This window comes from Bos indicus x Bos taurus, chromosome 15 (genome assembly GCF_003369695.1).
Source record: "Bos indicus x Bos taurus breed Angus x Brahman F1 hybrid chromosome 15, Bos_hybrid_MaternalHap_v2.0, whole genome shotgun sequence".
NCBI lineage: Eukaryota > Metazoa > Chordata > Mammalia > Artiodactyla > Bovidae > Bos > Bos indicus x Bos taurus.
In genome coordinates, this window is record NC_040090.1 from 853,872 (window position 1) to 877,608 (window position 23,737).

Here is a 23,737-nt window from a genome sequence, read left to right on the forward strand (position 1 = left end):
GCGCCCCTCGGGTCTCTGCCAGCCACCTTCCGGGCAGGCATTTCCTGACGCCATGCGCAGAAGAGCAGCCCTCACCCGGATATTAGCAGTCTCCCTTCTCTGCCAGGCTTTTTTCCTAAGTAGCATTTACCCCATTCCTGGAATTTATAGATTATGTGTTTTTTTTAATAGTCTGTGCCCTACCAAAATGTAAATTCCATGAAAGCATGTTCATCAAATGAATAAATGATCCAACTAGTTGTAAATCTTAGCTAAGCTTATGAATCAGCCACCAAGCAGGGAAGAATTAGTCATTCTGCCCTTAAAAACCTCTTTATAGTGAGCGTCAAAGCTTAAAATGACACAGCCCTTCAATAATTACAGACAGGTAATAGAACACACTTTATTCATAAATAAGTCTCCATGGAGTTAAAAGCAGGGGTAGTGTCTTTTTGAAAAAAAAAAAAAAAGATAAGAAGGCAACATGCCATTTGATTTAAAATAAAAAATTAGCTTTTTGAAACAGACAATTGGGTATCATTCAGTTCCATGCCAGCTCCTCTGATTTCTATAAAACAACACACTAAATCTTCAGTCCTAAACAGTCATTTCAGAAGTTGCCTTTGAACATAGATCTCATTTCTTCTCTTCTAGTAAGTTACATCATTTGGCACACAGAGAGAATGTAGTATTCAGATCGTTCCTGAAATAGAAGAAAATTTAAAATCAGTCCCAATATAAACATTATTTAACTATTTCAATGAGCTTGCTATTCATCAGTAAAGCAGTTTATATGTGTGGGGGTGTGGATGGGAGAGAGGGTATAGATTAAAAGTAAAAGAGAATTCGAGAGAAAGGAAAACATTTTACCCTTGGGACAATATCCTTAAGTGTGTAATGATTCCTCGCTAAACCATGAGGTACAACTGAAATTTTCTAAGACTACCCCGATACTTTCTGTTGCATAGCTCCACCTCTTTATTGATAACCCCAAATCAACATGCCTGTGGATTTATCTTAATATCCCTTCAGATGTGGCTCAAGGAGAAAGAACTGTACTGCCTGAAGGTATTCTGTCCTTCCTGGAAGAAGTAACCACCCAGCATTATGGCACTTCTGAGCTCACGTCACCAGGGATTACCAACACATCTAAGCCTTCACTTTGTAGGTTCAGTTTGACACTTTTTTTTTTTTTTAAGATTTAGAACTCCATTGATGTTGGAATTGATGGATATTTCTTTCATCTTTGCATTTATCATGGAATTTCATATGATACCCCAGAAGGACAGCTCTTAAATGGGATCCCTGGAAGTTAGTGACATATTAACAAAAGCACATGATCAGCAACACCTCCAACAAACACAGGAAGGAATGCATGAACTGCCCATTCCTGAATTGGAAGCTTTTTAGGCACAAAATGCCTTAATACAAATAGGGGACATTTCCTTGTCAACTGTATTGGCTCTTGTCTAGGACATGCGTGGACAAAATCATAAAACGCCAGTTCCGAGGACCCTTACTGTGACTGCATTATGTAAGAAACTTCCATGTCTTCAGAGCTGGTTTCATCATCTCCACTTTCAGTTTCATTTGACAAATGGTACATGCTAAAAAAAAAAAAAAAAATTAAAAGGGTACATACTAAAGTGAGAGAAGAAAATATAGAAATATCACATGAATCTAAGATCTATTCAGACCTTACTGTTTCCAAAACTGAGTTTCAGACCAAATTCCTATGACTAGTAGATGGATTGATTTCTGCTTATTGTTCCAGAACTTCACAGGCGGTGTTTGTGGTGTTGAGTAACACGGGCTTAGAAACCAAACTCTGGGTTTACTTCCTGGTTCTACCATCTACCAGAAAATGGTCTCAGGTAAATAATTTCACTGTGCCTCAATCTCCTTACCCCTAAATTGGCATAATAGTATCATCTCATTGAGCTGTCACGAAGAACAAGTCTATTTATACAGTGCTGGAACAGTGCAGGAATATGGTGATTAATAACTGTTAGTTGTTATTTATTGTCGTTATTATCTATGAGAAGAACACTATGTAGTAAGGCTCTTCTGTAATCACTGAGAGGAAAAAAAAACTCAGTTCAAGGTTTTAACCAGAAGAACCTAACAGAAAAATTATCCAAATAAAGTCCTACCAACAATCAGAAGTTTGCCAAGACCTGATCAAAGTTGCTATGATCTAAAAAGCTTGATTATTACAGGCTTTCTTAAAAGTTGGTAAGATACCAAAAAAATTAATCTTAACCTATGGATTCTGTTCTAGCATGTTCCATCTCTCTCCCTACATCTTGAGTCCAGCATGCTGACCTTGAATCTTCAGTGAGTTCATATACTATCATTTAGACTTTCTTAATTCTTTCAGGAACCTTGAATGTGGGTTCACACTTCAAAATAGCTAGATTTGATTAAGAGCTGGTTAAGATACATCAGATTTTCAGTGACTCTGACAGTTGTATAAAAAAAAAAAATCGTCATTCCATTTTTCAGTATTCCTGGTATTATATACAGGGCTTCCCTGGTGGTTCAGATGGTAAAGAGTCCGCCTGCAAGACAGGAGACCCACGTTCAAGCCCTGAGTCTGGAAGATCCCCTGGAGAAGGGAATGGCTACCTGTTCCAGTATTCTTTCCTGGAAAATTCCATGTACAGAGGAGCCCGGCAGGCTACTCTTTTTCCTAGAAGACAATTGAAATAACTCTGAAATATATAGGGCCAGGAATCAACAAACTGATGTTACCAATAGGGTTGTGTCTTTTCTCCTTCCCAGTTATGCCTTTTAATCTCTCAGGGTCGGTTTCTCATCTTGGAAACTAAGATGGAGCCGGGAACCAGGGCAGAAGTCTGGCATACCATGCTTGTTGTGTGACGACACACGACACGGGCATTTCAGCGGTGTCTCCGGAGTTACTTGACATATACTTGATTTTAGTCTGAAGCAGAAGAGTCTCCTGGAAAGTCTAAAGGGACAAAGAAAGATTTTAAGCAGATGTTTGTCTCAAGAGCCTCGGGAAACTTAATAATTATTTGAATAGGAAGTTGTGGGTCCTGCAAGCTCTCTAAAAGTGACCACAGTCAACCTCCATTCATGAGAAACTAAGCCATCTTCTCAATGGACACAAGCATTAAGGTCTGGCAGAATGCTTGTGTAGAAGAGGCAGGCAGCACTTGTGAACCAAAAGAAAAGGATCTCTGTGATTCAAATTCAAGAAAGTTTGCTTATACCTCCTTTTGAGAAACACTGCTGTAACTGGAATACTGCTTAGCTGTAGAGAGTATGAGCTTTAAGCCCGTGTGAATGCACTTTGGAACCTGGGAGCTGCCTCTACTCACATAAATCCCGGGGAACTTAGTTGTGTTTCTGTACAACAACAACAAAATACATGGAAAAAATAAAGGAAAAAGTCCCATTTTTTCAATAGATCAAAAAATAAGATCTTTAGTGATAAATTTAACTAAGAAAGTAGAACATCTAACACCGAAAATCACAAGGCTTTGGTGAAGGAAATTGAAGGCAAACAGTGGAAAGCTACCCCATGATCGTGGATCAGAGGAATTAAGATTGTTCAGATATCCATACTACCCACATCCGTCCATAGAGTAGACACAATCCCTATCCAAACCCCAGTGATACTTTTCACAGGAAACAGAAACTACCCTGAAGCTGTATTGACCGCAGAAACCTTGAAGAGTCAAAGCAAGAGAGGAAAGCAGAGCTGGGGGCATCACGAGTCACACTCCATGTGGTTCAGGATGGCAGCAAAAGATGAGCCTCAGCGTGGTCCCTCCCACAGACACACTGAATCTATAGCTGTGTCAACGGAACTGTTTCCTCTTGGGAAAAAACCTACCCTACAAAGCTGTATTAATCAAAACGTTATGGTACTGGCATAAAAATAGACACTTCTTAATAAAACATCCTGCATGCTCAACTCCACCTTAAATTTTGCTTTCTGTGGAACCCAATATTAGACATTCAGCTAGACTGGAAAATTCTATTATTTAATATTCCATTTGGGATAGGGAGCAAAATAGCAAGTAATTTTACAGCAAACTTTTGTAGGCTGCTAACATTTTAAAAATTAAGCCAAAATCCCAATCAGACTTTTTTAGCAGTTGGTATAGTTGATCATTCACTGTGCCCAGTAAGGCCCGTCAAAGTCTCTGGTCAGCGGGATTGGGTGGGGCTGGAGAATGTGAGACATCTACTTTGAAAAACCTTCTGATGCTTAACTATGTTATTTCCTCCTTCTGACTGCACCAGGCCAAACTTTATAAACTGTAATTATCACTTTATATGCTGCAATGTAACATGATAAGCTTGTGAGATGTGGAAACTTTCTAACTTGCCATCTTCCTGACTTTTCTGTCACTAATTGGATTTTATATCTACAAGGTTCACATTAGAGTTTGCAGTTATTACCCAACAAGAAAATAAGTATTTATCATCTCCTTCATTAATTTCCTCTGTCCTGAATGTGACTATTAGAGAAATCAGTCCAGCCATATTATAGATAAAAACTTGATGACTTCTGGTTTGGGGGCTGTTGAAGGAACCATACAACATTCAGGTTTTAGGTAAAATAGCCATTCCTCTTACTTTGGTTATGATGCCACATTTATTAGAATAGTAGAAAAATTCATAATGAGCATCTGGTGAAACGTAGGTTACAGGGCAGTCATTTCCTAAAAATGCTTCATCAGGATTCATGTACAAATTGTGAAATAGTGTGGGTTTAATCTTGGCATAGAACCAAAAGTAGCTGCAGCGTACTTTCACAGCTAAGAAGGAGAAAAGAAACACTTTCTGTTAGTGTTGCTGTCACACAAATCAGCCCAGAAAATTTTAGCACAGTTAATATAAACAAAGAGAACATCCTTCTGTTATTCACTCACAAAATCATGACCAGTTCTTTGCAACCCCATGAACTGCAGCATCATTCTTCTGCTAAGTTAAAAAAAAAAAAAAGCCTTAGAGCTGAGCAATTCTGCTAAAGACGGTCTCAGCATGTTACTTCATCCTCTAAAAATACCCATACTAAACATACATCCTTCAGTATGAAATAAAATCTTCTGATCTGGTTCTCCAAAGTCTTTGTGGAGCTGGCATCGTAAGACTGTAGCTATCAATGTCCTACCATTTTCGCTCTGCAGCATAGAGCGCCTTTGATCTCCCAGGTTCAACTGAAGCTCCTCTAAGCAAGCCTGTGTTTCCACGTTTGAATGTACAGCTTCGTGGTGTGTAAAAGGATGAAGTAAGGGCTGATGAAGCAATAATGACTTGTCCAAAAAACTAAAACCGAGCAACTCTGCTTCTATAGAAGCTGAGTGTCTGTGGTGCCTCCTCTTTTCCTGCTAAATATAACTGGACAGTAATTTTTGTATCTGAGAAAGGGAATCATTTTCTAATATAATTTTCTATGTGGGCTAGGTTCTAGAAGAATGTCACAATACCTTAAAATTACTGGATTGGGTAGGACGTGAGATATAAAGAGTCAAGTTGGCAATTTATGTGGTCTTCACTTAACATAAATCTTCTTAGTTGACTTGGAATACTAAAAGGAGCCTCAGAGGATACTGAAAACTCACCAACCAAATGAAAATTATATAACATGTAATTTTTTCACTAAGAGGATGCACAGATTGCAAATTAGCACGTGAAAAGATCTTAGCCAACACCATTAGCCATTATTTAAATATAAATTAAAATCACAAGGCGATATTACTATATACCTATCAGAGTAGCTAAAATAAAAATATGACATCAAGTCATATTTAACAGGGCTGTGGAGAAACTGAACCATTCATACACTGTTGGTGGCAGTGTAAAATATTACCACCCTGGAAATTAGTCTCTAGATTTCTTTAAAACCTAAACGTATGACTACCGTGTGAGCCAGGCTTCCCTGGAAGCTCACTGGTAAAGAATCTGCCTGCCAGTGCAGGAGACGTGGGTGTGATCCCTGGGTGGGGAAGATGAACTGGAGAAGGAAATGGCAACCCACTCCGGTATTCTTGCCTGGGAAATCCCAGGGACAGAGGAGCCTGGCGGGCTGCAGTCTGTGGGGTCGCAAAAGAGCCAGACATGACTGAGTAACTAAACAACCACAACCATATGAGCCAGAAATCGAACTCCATTTATCCCAGGAAAATAAAAATGTACATTCACACAAAATATATGCAAATGTTTATAACCGCTTTGTTCATAATAGCAAAAAACTAGAAACGTCCCAGATGCTTTTCAATGGGTGGATGATTAAACGATGGTATAAACATGCCATGGAATACTACTCATCACAAAGAAGAATGGAGCCTTGATACACACAGTGTCGGCAGACCTCCAGGCAATTTTCTGAATGGAAAAGCCAGTCCCTGGGACTAACTTACTGTATGACTCCATTTAGGGGGCATCTTGAGATGATGAGATTCGAGAAATGGAGAATAGATGTATAGTTGCCAGAGATGAGAGACTGAGGTGGGAGGGAAGCGAGGCGGCATGAGGAATTCAGGAGAGCAGATGTGACTGTCGAAGGGCAGCCTGAGGGGTTGTGACAGAAATGTTCTGCGGCTTGGCTGTAGCCATGTCAACATCCTAAAGTAATATTGCACTCTGTTTTGCAAGATGTTACCATTGGATGGAATTGAGTAAAAGGTGCACTTATCTGTCTGTAGCATGTCTTATACAACTGCTAAGTATTACACAGTTACATATGACTCTATTATCACCTAAAAATTTAAAAGTTCAGAAAAAAGCTCAGCCTGAGTTAGTCTTGTCTTCCCCTCAGATTGTCAAAAAGTAAGATATCTGCAACAGCAAGTGCTGGTGAAAATGAGAACAGCTGCCATTCTGCTGGGAAAACTAAACTGTCGCACCTCGTTAGAGAACAATAGGATAGGAGAGAGTGGGTTTTCCGACCTGCACACCTGTGGCCTCATGGTCCTGGGCATGCAAAAAAAATGCCCAAGTACAGACGTCACATGTAACAGACGAACGTGGGCATGTTCCACCCATCAACAGAAAAATGAAGATGGTTTATGGTGCGTTCACTCAATAGCATACCAGAGAAGACGTAAACCAAGCCTGCACTTATAAATCTCTAAATAGTGTTGAACAACAACAAAAGCTGTAGGATGGAACAAATAAAAGTTTTGAGTGCCTGCAAAACATGGGTTTATGGATCCATCTATTTCACATAAAATTATAAAATGCATAGAGAAATGCAAAATGACCAAGCTTCCATCTGGGCAAAGAGGGAAGAGAATAGAATCAAGGGTGGCCATGGGGACTTCAACTTTACCTGAACTTTGATTCTACCAGAAATTAAAATGGAAGCAAGTGTAGCCGATTATTGTGGATTTCATAAAGCTGGAGAGTGGGTCAATGAGTATTTATGTGATTTTATTGTTGTCTTTTAAAATATTTCCTAAGTAAAGGAAAGAAAAGTGTACAATAAACACACCACGACCCTTCCCAGTGCTCACACAGCAGATCTGGGTGGCCTTGTGAAACAGGTAACTTGATGAGAACATGTACATTCTTACGGAAACTCTGAAAGTTTGACATCAGAAACTGACAAACCAAAGTTCATGCATAGGGCAATCATCCATCCCACTTGCTCAGGAAGAAGACTTTTAGTGCTAAAACAGGAAAGCATAAGGAAAACCAAGACAGTTGATCACTCCACATAGGAAGGGCTGAATTCTTCCTCTCAGACACAATGGATTATTTATGAAGAATAATGTCAAGGACAACGGAGTCCCTAGATAAGGTTTCCTTCCAGCATGTCACATTCACAGAGTCCTGAGGTCCTGCCGCAGCCCATGGAAGTCTCCTTATGTTCCCGGCCACCCCACGCTCCTTACATTCAACCCACCTCAAGTATTTGAGCCCCAGGAATCTGACATGCTCTGAAAGGGGTCAGAAGAGAAGGGGAGTTGAGAAAAGCAGCTCTCAAGTTGGGGCAGACTCTTGAGTCTCAGAAAACATTTCAAGATCAAGCACCTAAAATAAACCTCCTTCACTATATGTATCCTCAGCTATTGCTAGGATTCAATGAGACCAAAATCATAAGTAATTCAAAAGTCACTTTGAAAGCTCCATCTTTCAACACTTAAAAAAATCCTCCTCTGCAAATATGTTGTACCTGACCAATCCCCAGCACAAGTCCATGTCAAAGAGAAAAGGACTAAGAGTCCTCTTAATCCCGAGGAAGGCTTCATTGGCTGAGATTGGAAACGAAATCCCACTTGAGAAATGGAAAGTTAGGAGCAGCGGACTTATATGCCAAAATGCCTAAAGACACACTCAGGTGTGAACAATCAACTACCAGCTCTGGGCAGCACACACGTGCCATAAATATATCATCGGTTCATTGCCTGAAACCTAACACTTTTTATTCAAATATTTTGTTCCCCTGGAACAGTGAATTTTGAAAGCCTACATTAATGCCCGTAAAACTCACGCACAAATTGTAATGATGACTATCAAAGCAGGAGACAGGTCTTTTAGATATGATTGGAAGATCAGTAGAAGGCTCTATTTCATTTTTTTAGAGTCTAAATCTTCAATTATGGGGTTGTTTTTACGCACTAACGTTTACTTTATTAAAACTCCCTATGATCCTATAACATCTTGGAGCACTAAAAAAATAATGACTGTAAGAGAATTCAATTATCCTGTGCACCTGAGAAGGTGAAGCCCTGAGGAATTAGGCGTGAGGATTTACAAGACTGATTTCTCCTGCTTTAACCTAATTTACCAACCATCTTCTGAACAATGGTCCTCAAAACTAGCAGACATCAGGTCCACCTGTAGAGCTCACTGAAGCTCCACACAGCTAGCTGAGCCCCATCTTACTGATTTGGTAAGACATAAGAATTTGCATTCCTGACAAGTTCCCAGATGACACTGATACTGCCCAGGAACCATACTTTGAGAATCACTGCTCTAAAGGTTTGCCGTCAGAGTACATGCTGAGTTGATGCCCATCAGCAGTGCTTCTCAAACTCTAAAGAGCCAACATATCACCTGGAGATGATGTTACAATGCACACAGCGATTTAGAGGCCTGGGGTGCAGCCGAGAGTCTGCAAACTCTCGGGCATTACCAGCGATGCTATTTTGTAAATAATCTTTAGCAAGGCTTGAAGATATTCTTATGGCATTCAAGTTCCTTTCTTCAAAAGAGAAGATGCAAATGAAAATAAGAAATTCAAAACATCGCTAAGAAAAGGAGCCTGAATGAATATTTGTTTCAAATGCTTTCTATTTTTTTTTCTCTCTAGAACACCGGTTCCTCAAGTTCAGTGATTTTTTGTGCTGTTTTACTAGAACATGGAAAGCATAAATTTGCAGAGATTAGAAATGATTAGATAAATGCATTTAACTATCCTTGATATTATGTTGATTTTGTCACTACATTCACCATCTCTTCTAAAAGTAAAGACCACTAAATGATGAGATCTTTAAGAGCAGGACCAGCTCCCTCTATTTTTATATCTCCAGAACTTGGCAGACCTGTTACCTGATAACACAAGTGGGTCGGGAGAGAAATAAAAAAGAAATAAATTCTTTAACATTTTTTCAATTTAAGAGCTTACCAAATACTTATGTTCCACTTGAGAGTATTAATAGAGACAAATATCTACAATTTTCACAATTATGCTTGTGAAATTTTATGTACAATAGGATTAAAAGCACCTTAAAACATCATTTCCTAGATGCTGCCAACCAGAGCGGCAGTGCTGAAGGCCCGTGTGAATGAAGACTGCGGCTTGTGCACAGGCAGGTCAACGTCTCCAATTGTCACGTCTGCCAATCTGCAAAAACACTGTTAGCAAATTGTTAGCAAACTGGTAAAGGAATATGTGCTTTAAATCTTAAAATCATCTGACTAAATCTCTAGGACAGCAGTCATTTCCAGGTGAGGATGGAGGCATTGAAAAGTGGCTTCCATGATCTCTAGATAATTTTTCTTACTTCTGCTTTTGAGCCTCTATCTTCAGGTTTTCATGACCTTTTCTCTATTTTGTAATTTGTAATAAATCCCTAACTACTTTCCTTACCCTGAGAAAAATCTCCCTTTTCCATTCTAAGTATCTTTAATGTTTACTTGTTTATTTGACTTCAGATATTAATTGCAACGTACAAGTTCTACATTTGTGTCACGCAGAATCTTTGGTTGTGGCACACGGGCTCCAGAATGCGCAGTTCAGTACTTGTGGCTCGTGGGCTTAGTTGCTCCAAGGCCCGTGGGATCTTAGTTCCCAGAGCAGGGATCTAACCCACATCCCATGCGTTGAAAATGGGCTCTTAACCCCTGGACCACCGGAGAATTCCCAAAGTACTTTGTGGTGGGGGGGTGGGGGGACATTTAAACTACATTTTAAGCACTTAAAAAAATCAGTACATTAATATGGATATCTTGCTGCTGCTAAGTCACTTCAGTCGTGTCCGACTCTGTGCGACCCCATAGCCAGCAGCCCAGGAGGCTCCCCAGTCCCTGGGATTCTCCAGGCAAGAACACTGGAGTGGGTTGCCATTTCCTTCTCCAATGCAAGAAAGTGAAAAGTGAGAGTGAAGTCGTGTCTGACTTTTAATGACCCCATGGACTACAGCCTATCAGGCTCCTCCGTCCATGGGATTTTCCAGGCAAGAGTACTGGAGTGGGGTGCCGTGGATATCTTAGTGAGAATGTATTTCAATTTGGGGCATGAAATAGTTCAAGAGGCAGCATAGGAAATAGCAGGAAGGTGAAACAAGACCTTCTCCTCCTCATCTACTACATTGGAAGTTCCAGAAGCCCCCAGACTTCCTGGAGTGACCGTGTAAACTACAGGACAGATTTACGGTTTCCTAGCTGTCCTCAGCATGTCTCTTCAGAGCTCTTTATGACTATGTATGATATTCTGAATACCATAAACACTGATGCATTGCTGTGGTTATTATATCCCTTTACTCTTCTGTAAGGTACTAAAGTTTGGCCCTCAGCTTTCTTTTTCAGTCTAAATATTAATTATAATCTTTTTACTTTTTAAAAATTAAGGTAAAATTCACAAATAGTAAAAGTCACTCTTGAACAAGTGCACAGTTGCAAGAATCTTGACGAATGTATACACTCCTGTGAACGCCACAACAATCAAGACACAGAGCATCTCCATCACCCCAAATGCTCCCAGGCGTCAGAACCTCGCTGCCGCCAGCTCATCTCCCGGCCACAGCCAATCCGTTTTCCATCTCTATAATCTGTCCTCTCCAAAATGTCATTTCAATGGAATCACATAGTTTGTACTCTTTCGTGTCTTGTTTCCTTTTCTCGGCACGATGCTTTTGAGAGTCACTCGGTCTGGACGGTTAAGGTAAGAGTAGTTTCTCGTTGCAGCTGAGTAGTCTTCCATGGAATCACTGCACCCCTGGCTGTTTAATCATTTGTGAGCTGGTGGACATTTAAGCTGTTTCTGGGTTCGGATTATTATGAATAAAGCTATAAACATTTCTTCATCTATTCTTGTATAGACACAGTACTTTCATTTCTTTTTGGTGGCATTGTTGTGTTATAGGTTCAGGTTTTCTGTACTTCCTTATGTTAGCTGTAGCAGTATTTTCTAGCAAGCATTTGCTTCTCATGCTAATCATTTTGGAAGTATAGATATCAAAGTAGTGTCTTCTTTTTTATTCTATCATGCTCCTTTTATTCCTAATATTGTACGTCTGTGCCTTTTCTGCTTTTCTCTCTCCCTGCTCCAAAACCCTTTGATTAGTCTGTTTTATCAGCTGGGTTTCATAGGTATGATTTCTGGGTCTAGTGCCTGCACACTGGTGTCTGAGGCCAGGTCCCGGCTCTCTGTGGACCGAGCCACGTCCAGGGGAGGCTACGGGTTCAGGGTTCTAAGGCATCTTGCCTACTAGCGGATGCGGCTGTGTACATTATGTATAGAATAGTATATATCTAGTATACAGACCAGTGTAAGAAGGACCTACTGTATAGCACGTGACTGACTCATGGGAAAAGACCCTGATGCTGGGAAAGATTGAAGGCAGGAGAAGGGGACGACAGAGGATGAGATGGTTGGATGGCATCACCAACTTGATGGACATGAGTTTGAGCAAGTTCCCAGAGTTGGCGATGGACAGGGAGGCCTAGTGTGCTGCAGTCCTTGGGGTCACAAAGAGTCAGACACAACCGAGCGACTGAACTGAACTGACTGTATAGCACAGAGAGCTATACTCAATAGTTTATAATAATCTAGAAGAGAAAAGAATCTGAAACAATATACATATGCATACGTGTGTTTTACTGAGTCACTTTGCTGTACACCTGAGATTAACACAACGTCGTAAGCCAACTCAACTTCAATTGGGAAAACACTAAAGAGATGTACAATCTACTCTGTTACACACCATCTGCGGCTGAAACCCGGCATTCTCTGGAACTTGACATTTAATCAGAGGCTGCCGACAGTTAAAGAAGAAGCTAATTGCTCTGTGGGACTCACTAGGAAGTCTTACATGTCAGATACAACTTAAAAATCCATGTTTAGTTCCTTGGAATGGACTGCAGGACAGTTAAAATCGTCTATCTGCAGACACCTGATAGAACACAGAAATTCTGTACGGAAGTTGTTTCATATGTCATGAGAAGCTTCTGCATATTTAAACCAAGAAATTGACACCATATGAGTGTTCTTTGAAATGGTCCTCATGTCTGTTGACTCTCAATCTTTTCACTAAAGGGTCTAGGAAGCTCTTTTTGCCTTTACATACTTTCATGGGTTCTCACAGCAAGAATACTGGAGAGGTTTGCCACTCACTCCTCCAGTGGGCCATGTTTTGTCAGAACTCTCCACTATGGCACATCCATCCAGGGTGGCCCCACATGGCATGGCTCATAGCTTCATTGAGTTCTGTAAGCCCATTTAGAAGGCTGTGATCCATGGAGGGGATGGATCTTTACTGCAGCTCCTTATTGCAAAATTCAGGCTTAAAATGAAGAAATTAGGGAAAACCACTGGGCCGTTCAGGTAGGACCTAAATCAAGTCCCTTATGATTATATAGTAGAGGTGACGAATAGATTCAAGAAATTAGATTTGGTAGAGAGAGTGCCTGAAGAACTACGGACAGAGGTCCGTAACATTGTACAGGAAGCAGTAACCAAAACCATCCCAAAGAAAAAGAAATGCAAGAAAGCAAAGTGGTTGTCTGAGGAGGCTTTAAAAGTAGCTGAAGAAAGAGGTGTGAAAAGCAAGGGAGAAAGGGAAAGATATACCCATCTGAATGCAGAGTTCCAGAGAACAGCAAAGAGTGATAAGAAGGCCTTCTTCAGTGAACAATGCAAAGAAGTAGAGGAAAACAACAGACTGGAAAAGACTAGAGAGCTCTTCAAGAAAACTGGAGAGATCAAGGGAACACTTCATGCAAGACTGGGCACAATAAAGGGCAGAAACAGTAAGGACCTAACAGAAGCAGAAAAGATAAAGAAGAGGTGGCAAGAATACACAGAAGAATTATACCAAAAATGTCTTAAGGATCAGGATACCCATGATGGTGTGGTCACTCACGTAGAGCCAGGCATCTTGGAGTGTGAAGTCAAGTGGGCCTTAGGAAGCATCACTATGTACAAAGCTAGTGGAGGTGATGGAATTCCAGCTGAGCTATGTAAAATTCTAAAAGATGATGCTGTTAAAGTGCTGCATTCAATATGTCCACAAATTTGGAGACAGCTGTGGCCATTGGACTAGAAAGGTCAGTTTCCATTCCAGTCCCAAAGAAGGGCAATGCCAAAGAATGTTCAAACTACCAGACAATTGCTTTCATTTCACATAAAAGGTTATGCTCAAATTCCTTCAAGCTAGGCTTCAGCAGTACATGAACTAAGAACTTCCAGATGTACAAGCTGGATTTAGAAAAGGCAAAGCAACCAGTGATCAAACTGCCCACATTCCTCAGCTCATAGAGAAAGCAAGGGAATTCCAGAAAAACATCTACTTCTGCTTCTTTGACTATGCTAAAACCTTTGTGTGGATCACAACAAACTGTGTAAAATTCTTAAAGTGAGGGGAGTACCAGACCACCTTCCCTGTCTCCAGAGAAACCAGTGGGTCAAGAAGCAACAGTTCAGACCAAACCTGGAACAACAGACTGGTTCAAATTTGAGAAAGGAGTACATCAAGGCTGTATATTGTCACCCTGCTAATTTAACTTATATGCACAGTACATCATGCGAAATGCCAGGCTGGATGAAGCACCAGCTAGAATCAAGATTACAGGAAGAAATATTAACCACCTTAGTTGTGCAAATGATACCACTCTAATAGCAGAAAATGAAGAGGAACTAAAGACCTTCTTTTTTAATTTTTAAAATTTGTTTATTTTTTAATTGAAGGATAATTGCTTTATAGAATTTTGTTATTTTCTGTCAAACATTAACATGAATCAGGTCTTGATGAGGGTGAAAGAAGGGAGTGAAAAAGTTTACTTAAAGCTCAACATTCAGAAAACAAAGATCATGGCATCCGGTCCCATCACTTCATGGCAAATAGATAGGGAAACAGTGGAAACAGTGGCAGATTTTATTTTCTGGGCTCCAAAATCACTGCAGACAGTGACCACAGCCATGAAATTAAAAGACACTTGCTCCTTGGAAGGAAAGCTGTGAAAAACACAGACAGCACATTAAAAAGGAAAGACAAAGGTTTTTTACTTTTGCCAACAAAGGTCCATCTAGTGAAAGCTATGGTTTTTCCAGTGGTCATGTATGGATGTGAGAGTTGGACTATAAAGAAACCTGAATGCTGAAGAATTGATGCTTCTGAACTGCGGTGCTGGAGAAGACTCTAGAGAGTCCCTTGGACTGCAAGGAGATCCAACCAGTCGATCCTAAAGGAAATCAACCCTGAATATTCATTAGAAACTGAAGTTTCAATACTTTGGCCACCTGATGTGCAGAGCTGACTCATTTGAAAAGACCCTGATGCTGGAAAAGATTGAGGGCTGGAGGAGACGGGGACGACAGAGGATGAGATGGTTGGATGGCATCACCAACTCAATGGACATGAGTCTGAGCAAACTCTCAGAGCTGGTGATGGACAGGGAGGCCTGGCGTGCTGCAGTCCATGGGGCCACAAAGAGTCGGACACGACTGAGCGACTGAGCAACAACAACAGCTTCCCAAGAGTAAGTTTAGAATGAAAATTAGCTGTTATAAATGCTATGAAGAAGGACTTTAAAAAGAGAGAGAGAAAGATTGAGCTCAGAGATGCCAATAAAACACGGCCACAATATGGTTGGTCAAAGTCAAACTGTTGTTTGAAATGAGTATTTTGGGTGTGACCTGAGAGAAGAGCAGTAGTAATGCCAGGAGTCTTACTATATTTATCGGGCTTTCCATTTCTAACATGTCTCCGTTTCGGTTCACGGACACGTCCATCTGCTCTTTTTTGTGGGATGAATGCACGTCCCTCGTTAGCTTTGAGGGTGATGCCTGCAGCCCGGTTGCCTCCTGCCCTCACCCCAGGATGTGAGGAGACGCCTAGACATGCTTCCTATGGGCATCTGCCCTTGCAGAGCCAAGGTGGAGGCTGGCCCACCACTGCGGTCTGTCAGGATTGCGAGTCTCCCTCAGCAGTAACCATCAGGAAAGCTTGAAAGACGAGGCTTCTCACTCACAGGTCCTGGAGGGTACTCAGCATATCTAGTTGAAAGGGAAAGAGAGCCTGGACCTGGGGTTCTGCTTTTATTGGGATCCCTGATGGGGGACCCAGGTTTTTCTTCAGACACACCCTTTAATGATGAATTTACAGCATAAGAGCAGGAATTGAGGCGGCCAAATCGTCAGTTAAGTCAACCACAGAGAGGACTGACTCCACCTGCAATTGTTTATTCAAGATCTCCGTCTTTGAAGAGGATACCTCTGTTATCAAAGCTTAATGCACTTGCATCATAATAAAACAAACCTGCCAGATTCTCACCCTACAAAGATGTACTGCATAAAATATAGAACTGGCCTTTGCAGAGAGGAGAACTGTAAGCTGAGTGGGTGAAGCCAAACCAAAAGAAGAGTATTTCGTGACCGGATGAAAGTCATGCACGCTCAGTCACTCAGTCATGTATTTCGTGACAGATGAAAGTCATGCGCGCTCAGTCACTTCAGTCGTGTCCAACCCTTTGCCACCCCACGGACTGCAGCCCGCCATGCTCCTCTGTCCATGGGATTCTCCAGGCAAGAACACTGGAGTGGGTTGCCATGCCCTCCTCCAGGGGATCTTCCCGACCCAGAAATCGAACCTATGTCTCCTGCATTACAGGTGGATTCTTTACCTCTGAGCCTCCAGTGAAGCCCCACAGTGAAAATTATATGAAACTCAAATTTCAGTGTCAATTTTAAAAAGTCTTAACACACACATTCTCATTCATTTACATGTTATCTATGACTGAAAGAAAAGAGTTTCTCACACTAGCCTGATGCTGGAAGAGATTGAAGGCAAAAGGAGAAGAGGGTGGCAGAGGATGAGATGGTTGGATGGCATCACTGACTCAATGGACATAAGTTTGCATAAGCTCCAAGAGTTGGTGATGGACAGGGAGGCCTGGCGAGCTGCAGTCCATGGGGTCACAAAGAGTCAGGCACGACTGAGCGACTGAACTGGACTGAACTGATAGCTTACAGTGAAAGGTGTCAGATTCTTGATCTCCGAAGAAGATTTAGCTTCGGGACCAGGGACCAGGCCTGATCACTCAATAGCTTTTGTATAGCAGAGTTGTATTAAAGTATAAAAGGGACAAAGAAAGCTTCTGAGACAGACATCAGAAGGGGGGGAATGCACCCCTAGCTAGTGTTAGCAAGGGAGTTATGTACTTTTTAATTAGTTATTACAATAAATGAAAAGAATGTCTCAAGTTTGTGAAAATTTTACCAGACCCACTCCCACAATTTACATTTTAAGATAATAGGATTAGAACTTAACAATAGAAAGATCCTACCAGACCCACTCCCATAACATGCTATGCTAAGTCACTTCAGTCATGTCCGACTCTGTGCAACCCCATAGACAGCAGCCCACCAGGCTCCCCCGTCCCTGGGATTCTCCAGGCAAGAACACTGGAGTGGGTTGCCATTTCCTTCTCCAACGCATGAAAGTGAAAAGTGAAAGTGAAGTCGCTCAGTCGTGTCTGACTCTTAGCGACCCCATGGATTGCAGCCTAACAAGCTCCTCCGTGAATGGGATTTTCCAAGCAAGAGTACTGGAGTGGGGTGCCATTGCCTTCTCTGATGATATACATTCTAAAACATCAGGGTTTTTAGGAAGGAGAAACTGTCCTCAAGCAGGATACATTGTTGTTGTATAATCCCTAGTACAGAGTTTAAACTGAGTTGTTTGTTGTGTAATCATCAGTTTCAGACTTAAAGAAAAAAACCATTTTATGTGATTAAGGAACATAGAGGGAAAAAAGATGTTTGTCCTTTCCTCCTCCCTGAGAACCCCAGACCCCTCTCTCCTTGGGGACCCCAGACTACTTATCAACCTGCCTAGGAATTGACTCTCTCATTAGTTCTAGAAGGTTTTGTAGGTCTTCATAGAACCATTCAAGTTCAGCTTCTTCAGCAAAGCTATGACTTTTCTAGTAGTCATGTATGGATGTGAGAGTTGGACTATAAAGAAAGCTGAGCGCCGAAGAACAGGGGCTTTTGAACTGTGGTGTTGGAGAAGACTCTTGAGAGTCCCTGGGACTGCAAGGAGATCCAACCAGTCCATCCTAAAGGAGATCAGTCCTGAGTGTTCATTGGAAGGACTGATGCTGAAGCTGAAACTCCAATACTCTGTCCACCTGATGCAAAGAACTGACTCATTGGAAAAGACCCTGATGCTGGGAAAGATTGAAGGCAGGAGGAGAAGGGGATGACAGAGGATGAGATGATTGGATGGCATCACTGACTCAATGGACGTGAATTTGGGTAAACTCTGGGAGCTGGAGATGGACAGGGAGGCCTTGTGTGCTGCAGTCCATGGGGTCACAAAGAGTTGGACACGACTGAGCAACTGAACTGAACTGAATTGAACCTGGAAGCTCTTAAGATATTGTGTAGCTCAGCCAATGACCTTGAAGGATCTGGGTTTTACTAGATATCTGGGTTCACTCCTCAATGTTCACCTCTAGTCAATCAAGCAAATAAACAGAATTACATAAGTCCTATTTATCAACATGTACAGAAGCAGAACAAAAGGAGTACAGAGTACAGATTATCTCAAGTGGATCTGCTTGATTAGATAAACAAATACCAAGTGATAGACGACTCTTAATAATGGGTGACCTTGACTCCAAACCTCAGATGCTTGAAGCCTGAATGCTCTCTCAGTCTTGCTGGAAGCCACCTCAATCTTTTATTTTCTAGTAAACATAAAACATTTATTCCAATGCGATTATCAGCCTATACATGCTTTAGTTTATTATTTGGCTTAAGCATCTGGGGCAGTTCCTTTCAGCAAATATTTGACAACCTCTCACGTGGCAGGTATTTGCATGGTGCAGTAGGAGACACAAGGGTGAACAAGAAAGATTTTGAACCTATTTGCAGGGCAGGGATATGGATGCAGACACAGAGGCCAGGCTTGTGGGCACGGTGAGGGGAGGCGAGGCCTGGGGGAACCGAGAGGGTAGCACAGAGACACACACATTGCCTGTGTGAAAAGCTAGCTAACGAGAAGGTGCTGCAGGCCAGAGGCTCGAATCCGGCACCCTGTGAAGGCCTAGACGGGTGGATGGGGCGAGGCGGGAGCGAGTTCCAAGCGGCAGGGGACACGAGCACACTGGTGGCCGAGTCACACTGCTGTGCGACGGGACCCAGCACAGCACTGAAGCGGTTATCCCCCGATTAAAAATAAAATTAGAAAAAGAAGAAAGATATATCCCTGCCTTTGAGGAACTCACGGTCTGGCAGAGAGGTACATATTAAATAAACACAGTTAAATAATTCTGCAGATAACTAATAGTAATTCTCATAAGTGCTGCAAAGGAAAGTACAGACTACCCAGACAGTCGATAACAGGGGAACATAACCAAGTCTTGGGATGCAGAGAGAGCGACCCTGAGGAAGTACAGTCCCCCTTCACCACAGGGGATGTGTTCCAAACCCCCAGTGGAGGACCGAGACTGAGAATAGTATCAAACTTCATATATACTTTTTTTCTCTATATGTACATTGCTAGAATAAAGTTCGGCTTCCCTGGTGGCTCAGCTGGTAAGGAATCTGCCTGCAACGTGGGAGACCTGTGTTTGATCCCTGGGTCGGGAAGATCCCCTGGAGGAGGGCATGGCAGCCCACTCCAGTGTTGTTGCATGGAGAATCCCATGGACAGAGGAGCCTGGGGGGCTACAGTCCCTGGGGTCACAAAGAGTCGGACACGACTGAGCAAATAAGCACAGCACGTAGAATAAAGTTGAATGTACAGGTCAGGCACAATAAAAGGCTGAGAGCAGAAATAGTGAAGTAGAACAATTACAACAACATAGTAAGAAAGAAGTGTGTGAACGTGGTCTCGCTGTCTCTCTCTGTTCCAAAATATCTTGCACAAATATTATGCCTTTGCCGTTTTAACGAAGCACGTTTCGTGCACTGTGACCTTGATTTTGGCAGTCTGAAATGGGACAGCCAGACTAGCACGGGTTTCTTTTTCCTTCTTCACCATTTCACACGTGAAAGGGTTGTTCTTACTGTCAGTCTTAACTTCAGCATACGATTTATTTTTCTTTCTTTATTAAGCTGAGAACTTTTATCTGTTCACTTAAAAGAAGCACTTACAGCTTCCCTTTGGCATGTGGGAATGGCCAGCATCACTACCCTGGCGCTTTGGGGCCACCGTTAAATAAAGTAAGAGCTCCTTGAACAGGACCACTGTGATACCATGACAATCTGTCTGGGAACCCTGACAGCTGTTGACTGATGGGCAAGATACACCTGACAAAGAGGTGATCCAGGTCCCAGGCTACATAGAACTATTGGCGTGAGAGTTCATCATGCTTCGAAGAAGGGCACACAATTTTTAACTAATGAATTGTTTATTTCTGGAACTTCCCATTTAACATTTATACTGTGGGATCACAGGTAACTGAAAATACTGGTAGCTCAGACAGTAAAGAATCCACCTGCAATGCAGGAGACACTAGTTAGATCCCCGGGATTGGAAGATCCCCTGGAGAAGGGAATGGCTACTCAATCCAGTGTTATTGCCTGGAAAATTCCATGAACAGAGGGGCTGGCGGGCTACAGTCTGTGGATTCACAAAGAGTCAGACATGACTGAAAGCACAGGGGGGTTAAGTACTGCGGTAGTTAAGCTGAAGGTTGGGCTTCCCAGGTGGCTCAGTGGTAAAGAATCTGCCTGCCAAAGCAGGAAATGCAGGAGACTTGGGTTTGATCCCTGGGTCAGGAAGATCCCCTGGAGCAGGACATGGCAACCCACTCCGGTATCCTTGCTTGGAGAATCTCACAGACAGTGGAGTCTGGCGGGCTACAGTCCATGGGGTCCCAAAGCGTGGGACACGGCTGAGCAACCAGGCACTCACGCAGGAGCGGGCCAGTGGAGAGAACAGGAGGCATCACCACGTGAAAGCAAGCATTCTAAGGAGGAAAGGCACACGTGCAAATACGCCTTGAGGCAGGAAGAAACGTGGCCGATGGAAAAACTGGAGAGAGTGAGGCTGCGACCTACCGAAGAGTGGGGGAACGCGGCAGAGACAGGCCGAGGCCAGAAGGCACAGCTCTTTAGAGACCACATGTAAAATGCGGAGCTTTCACAGATGCAGAGAACAGACTTGTGCTGCCGAGGGGGCGGGGAGGGGGGAGGCAGAGTGGGAGTCTGGTTTAGTGGGAGCCACTATTATATACGCAATAGATAAACAACAGGTCCTGCAGGATAGCACTGCTGCTGCTGCTGAGTCACTTCAGTCGTGTCCGACTCTGTGCGACCCCATAGACGGCAGCCCACCAGGCTCCCCCGTCCCTGGGATTCTCCAGGCAAGAACACTGGAGTGGGTTGCCATTTCCTTCTCCAGTGCATGAAAGTGAAAAGTGAAAGTGAAGTCGCTCAGTCGTGTCCGACTCTTAGCGACCCCATGGACTGCAGCCCACCAGGCCCCTCCGTCCATGGGATTTTCTAGGCAAAATACCGTAGTGGGGTGCCATTGCCTTCTCCGATATACAACTGAGTTGATAGTTATTAGTGAGAAAACGAGTTAACAATTATGCACCGCCTTTTATGTACTAGGTACTATTCTAATCACCCTTATGATAACCAATCAGATTTTTACAAGTCTTAGGAGACAAGAGCTATTATTATCTACAGTTTACTGACAAGGAAACTGAGACTCAGAGAGGTTAAGGCACGTACCTAACATCACTCAGCAAAGATGGTGAAATGAAAATGAAATCACTCACATATGTCTGTCTCTCTGCGACCCCATGGACTGTGGCCCACCAGGTTCCTCTATTTATAAAATTCTCCAGGCCAGAATACTGGAGTGGGTAGCTGTTCCCCTCTCCAGGGGATCTTCCCAACCCAGGGATCAAACCCAGGTCTCCCGCATTGCAGGCAGATTCTTTACTGTCTGAGCCACCAGGGCAGCACAGCAAAGACGCTAGTACTAAAGAAGGAGCAAGTTAGCAGTAGAAGAAATAGATTTCAACTCTGGATATTCTAATTTTGAGATTCTTATGAGTTATGCAAGCAGAAATGTGGAGAAAACATCTGGCTATAAGTTGGGGCTCAGAAGGGAATCTAAGACAGGAATAAAAATTTGGGAAATACTTGAATATTTGAAGGATTCAACCGGGATGTGAGAACACTAGAATTTGTAGCATGAGAAAAAGTGATAGTTTAATACAAAGCCCTGAGAACATAAAGCATTTAAAGTTTAACTATATATAGTGAGTACAAAGAAGCAGCAGTCCAAAAAAAGGAGGACAGTCAGGGGTGGAGGTTGGTGCTATTCTAAAGAAGTGATGTGAGAAATGTGTCTCAAATTGGAGCATCAGTTATATTCACGGCTTTTCGAGTTCAGGTTGAAAAGGTGGCCAACAGAATGGGAAAAGTTACTTGCAAATCATGTCTGATAAGGGACTTGTATCTAGACTATACAGGAATTCTGCAACAAAATACTAAAAAGATAAATGATCCAATTTAAATATGGGCAAAGGATCTTTTTGGAGTGGGGAAAATGTTCTATAATTGACTGTGGTGATGGCTGCACTGTCTCAATACACGGAAGACCACCGAACCAAAACCACGGAAACCACCTTATGTGGCTGAATGCGTAGGGTGTACATTACATCCCCAAAAACCTGTTTTTCACAAATGTGGTCAAGTTCGGGGAAAACTGAAAGCTTTAGCGGATCCTAAATTAGCCAAGATTAGATGACAGTACTTAACCAGTCCATTCTGAAGGAGATCAGCCCTGGGATTTCTTTGGAAGGAATGATGCTAAAGCTGAGACTCCAGTACTTTGGCCACCTCATGGGAAGAGCTGACTCATTGGAAAAGACTCTGATGCTGGGAGGGATTGGGGGCAGGAGGAGAAGGGGACGACAGAGGATGAGATGGCTGGATGGCATCACCGACTCGATGGACGAGAGTTTGAGTGAACTCCGGGAGTTGGTGATGGACAGGGAGGCCTGGCATGCTGCAGTTCATGGGGTCGCAAAGAGTCAGACATGACTGAGCGACTGATCTGATCTGATCTGAACCATCAAAGACAAGATTGGAGCAATTACTATAATTAGTAACAGAACCAGAGCGACAATGAGAGTGTTTTGCCTAATAGACACTATTTAATGAATGATGAAGTGGCTAGAAATGAAATGGATGGTCAGCTTACAAATGTATTGCTTGAACTATATAACTGGAAAAAATTCTAAGCATCGTACTGGTTATATACTGTGGCATAGGTAACTACTCCAAAATCTAGTGTATTAACAATCATTTTCTTAAATGTACGGGTCAGCAATTTGCTCTGGGTTTAGCTAAATAGTTATTCATGTTATTTTATTCATTTGGTGGCTCAGCTGATGTGAAATGATCTAAAATCACCTCTCTCCAAGTCATGAGTTGGCAGACAGACAGCCAGACTGTCTCAGTTCTTCACTATATGGTCCTTCCAGTAGGCCAGCTTTATCCACACATAGTAGGTCTTCAATAGAACTGAAGTAGAACATAGTAGAACTCAGTGCAAAAGCAATTTTTCAACCTTCCTCTTACATCACATTTTCTAACTTCCTGTGGACCCAAGTAATTCACATTAGCAAGCTCAAATTGAAGCCTAGAATTAAGCAGATCTCCTGTATGGAGACATACACTTTACAAACATTCATGTCCAGGTGTCACTTAAAGCCTTGAGATTTGGGGACTTTGCTGGCAGTTCAGTGGCTAACACTCTGCCTTCCAGTGCAGAGGGTGTGGGTTCAATTCCTGCTCCGAGAGGTAAGCTCCCATATGCCTTGAGGCCAAAATACCGAACACGAAATAGAAGCACTTTCGTAACAAGTTCAATAAAGACTTCAGAATTTGTTGGTGTTCACTCAGTCATGTCTGACTCTTTGCAACCCCATGGACCACAGCACACCAGGCTCCTCTGTCCTCCACTATCTCCCAGAGTCTGCCCAAATTCATGTCCATTGAGTTGATGATGCCCTCAAGCCAGCTCATCCTCTCTCACATCCCCATCTCCTCCTGCCCTCAATCTTTCCTGGCATCAGG

General features: G+C 42.4%; 1 protein-coding gene across 2 annotated transcripts; it reads right to left on the reverse strand.

Annotated features, from left to right (window-relative positions):
* Positions 1-362: 362 nt before the first annotated feature.
* Positions 363-8,501, reverse strand: OOSP2 (oocyte secreted protein 2). 2 transcript variants are annotated; one of them, XM_027562209.1, is made up of 5 exons: positions 8,138-8,501; positions 4,594-4,775; positions 2,847-2,953; positions 1,500-1,586; positions 363-682 (listed from the first exon to the last, which is right to left on the reverse strand). In XM_027562209.1, the coding sequence occupies exons 1-5, from the start codon at positions 8,211-8,213 to the stop codon at positions 643-645; spliced, it is 492 nt and encodes a 163-aa protein (XP_027418010.1). In that variant the 5' UTR covers positions 8,214-8,501; the 3' UTR covers positions 363-642. The 2 variants fall into 2 exon arrangements, 1 of the variants encoding a protein (XP_027418010.1); XR_003514614.1 differs by lacking the exon at positions 4,594-4,775.
* Positions 8,502-23,737: the final 15,236 nt, after the last annotated feature.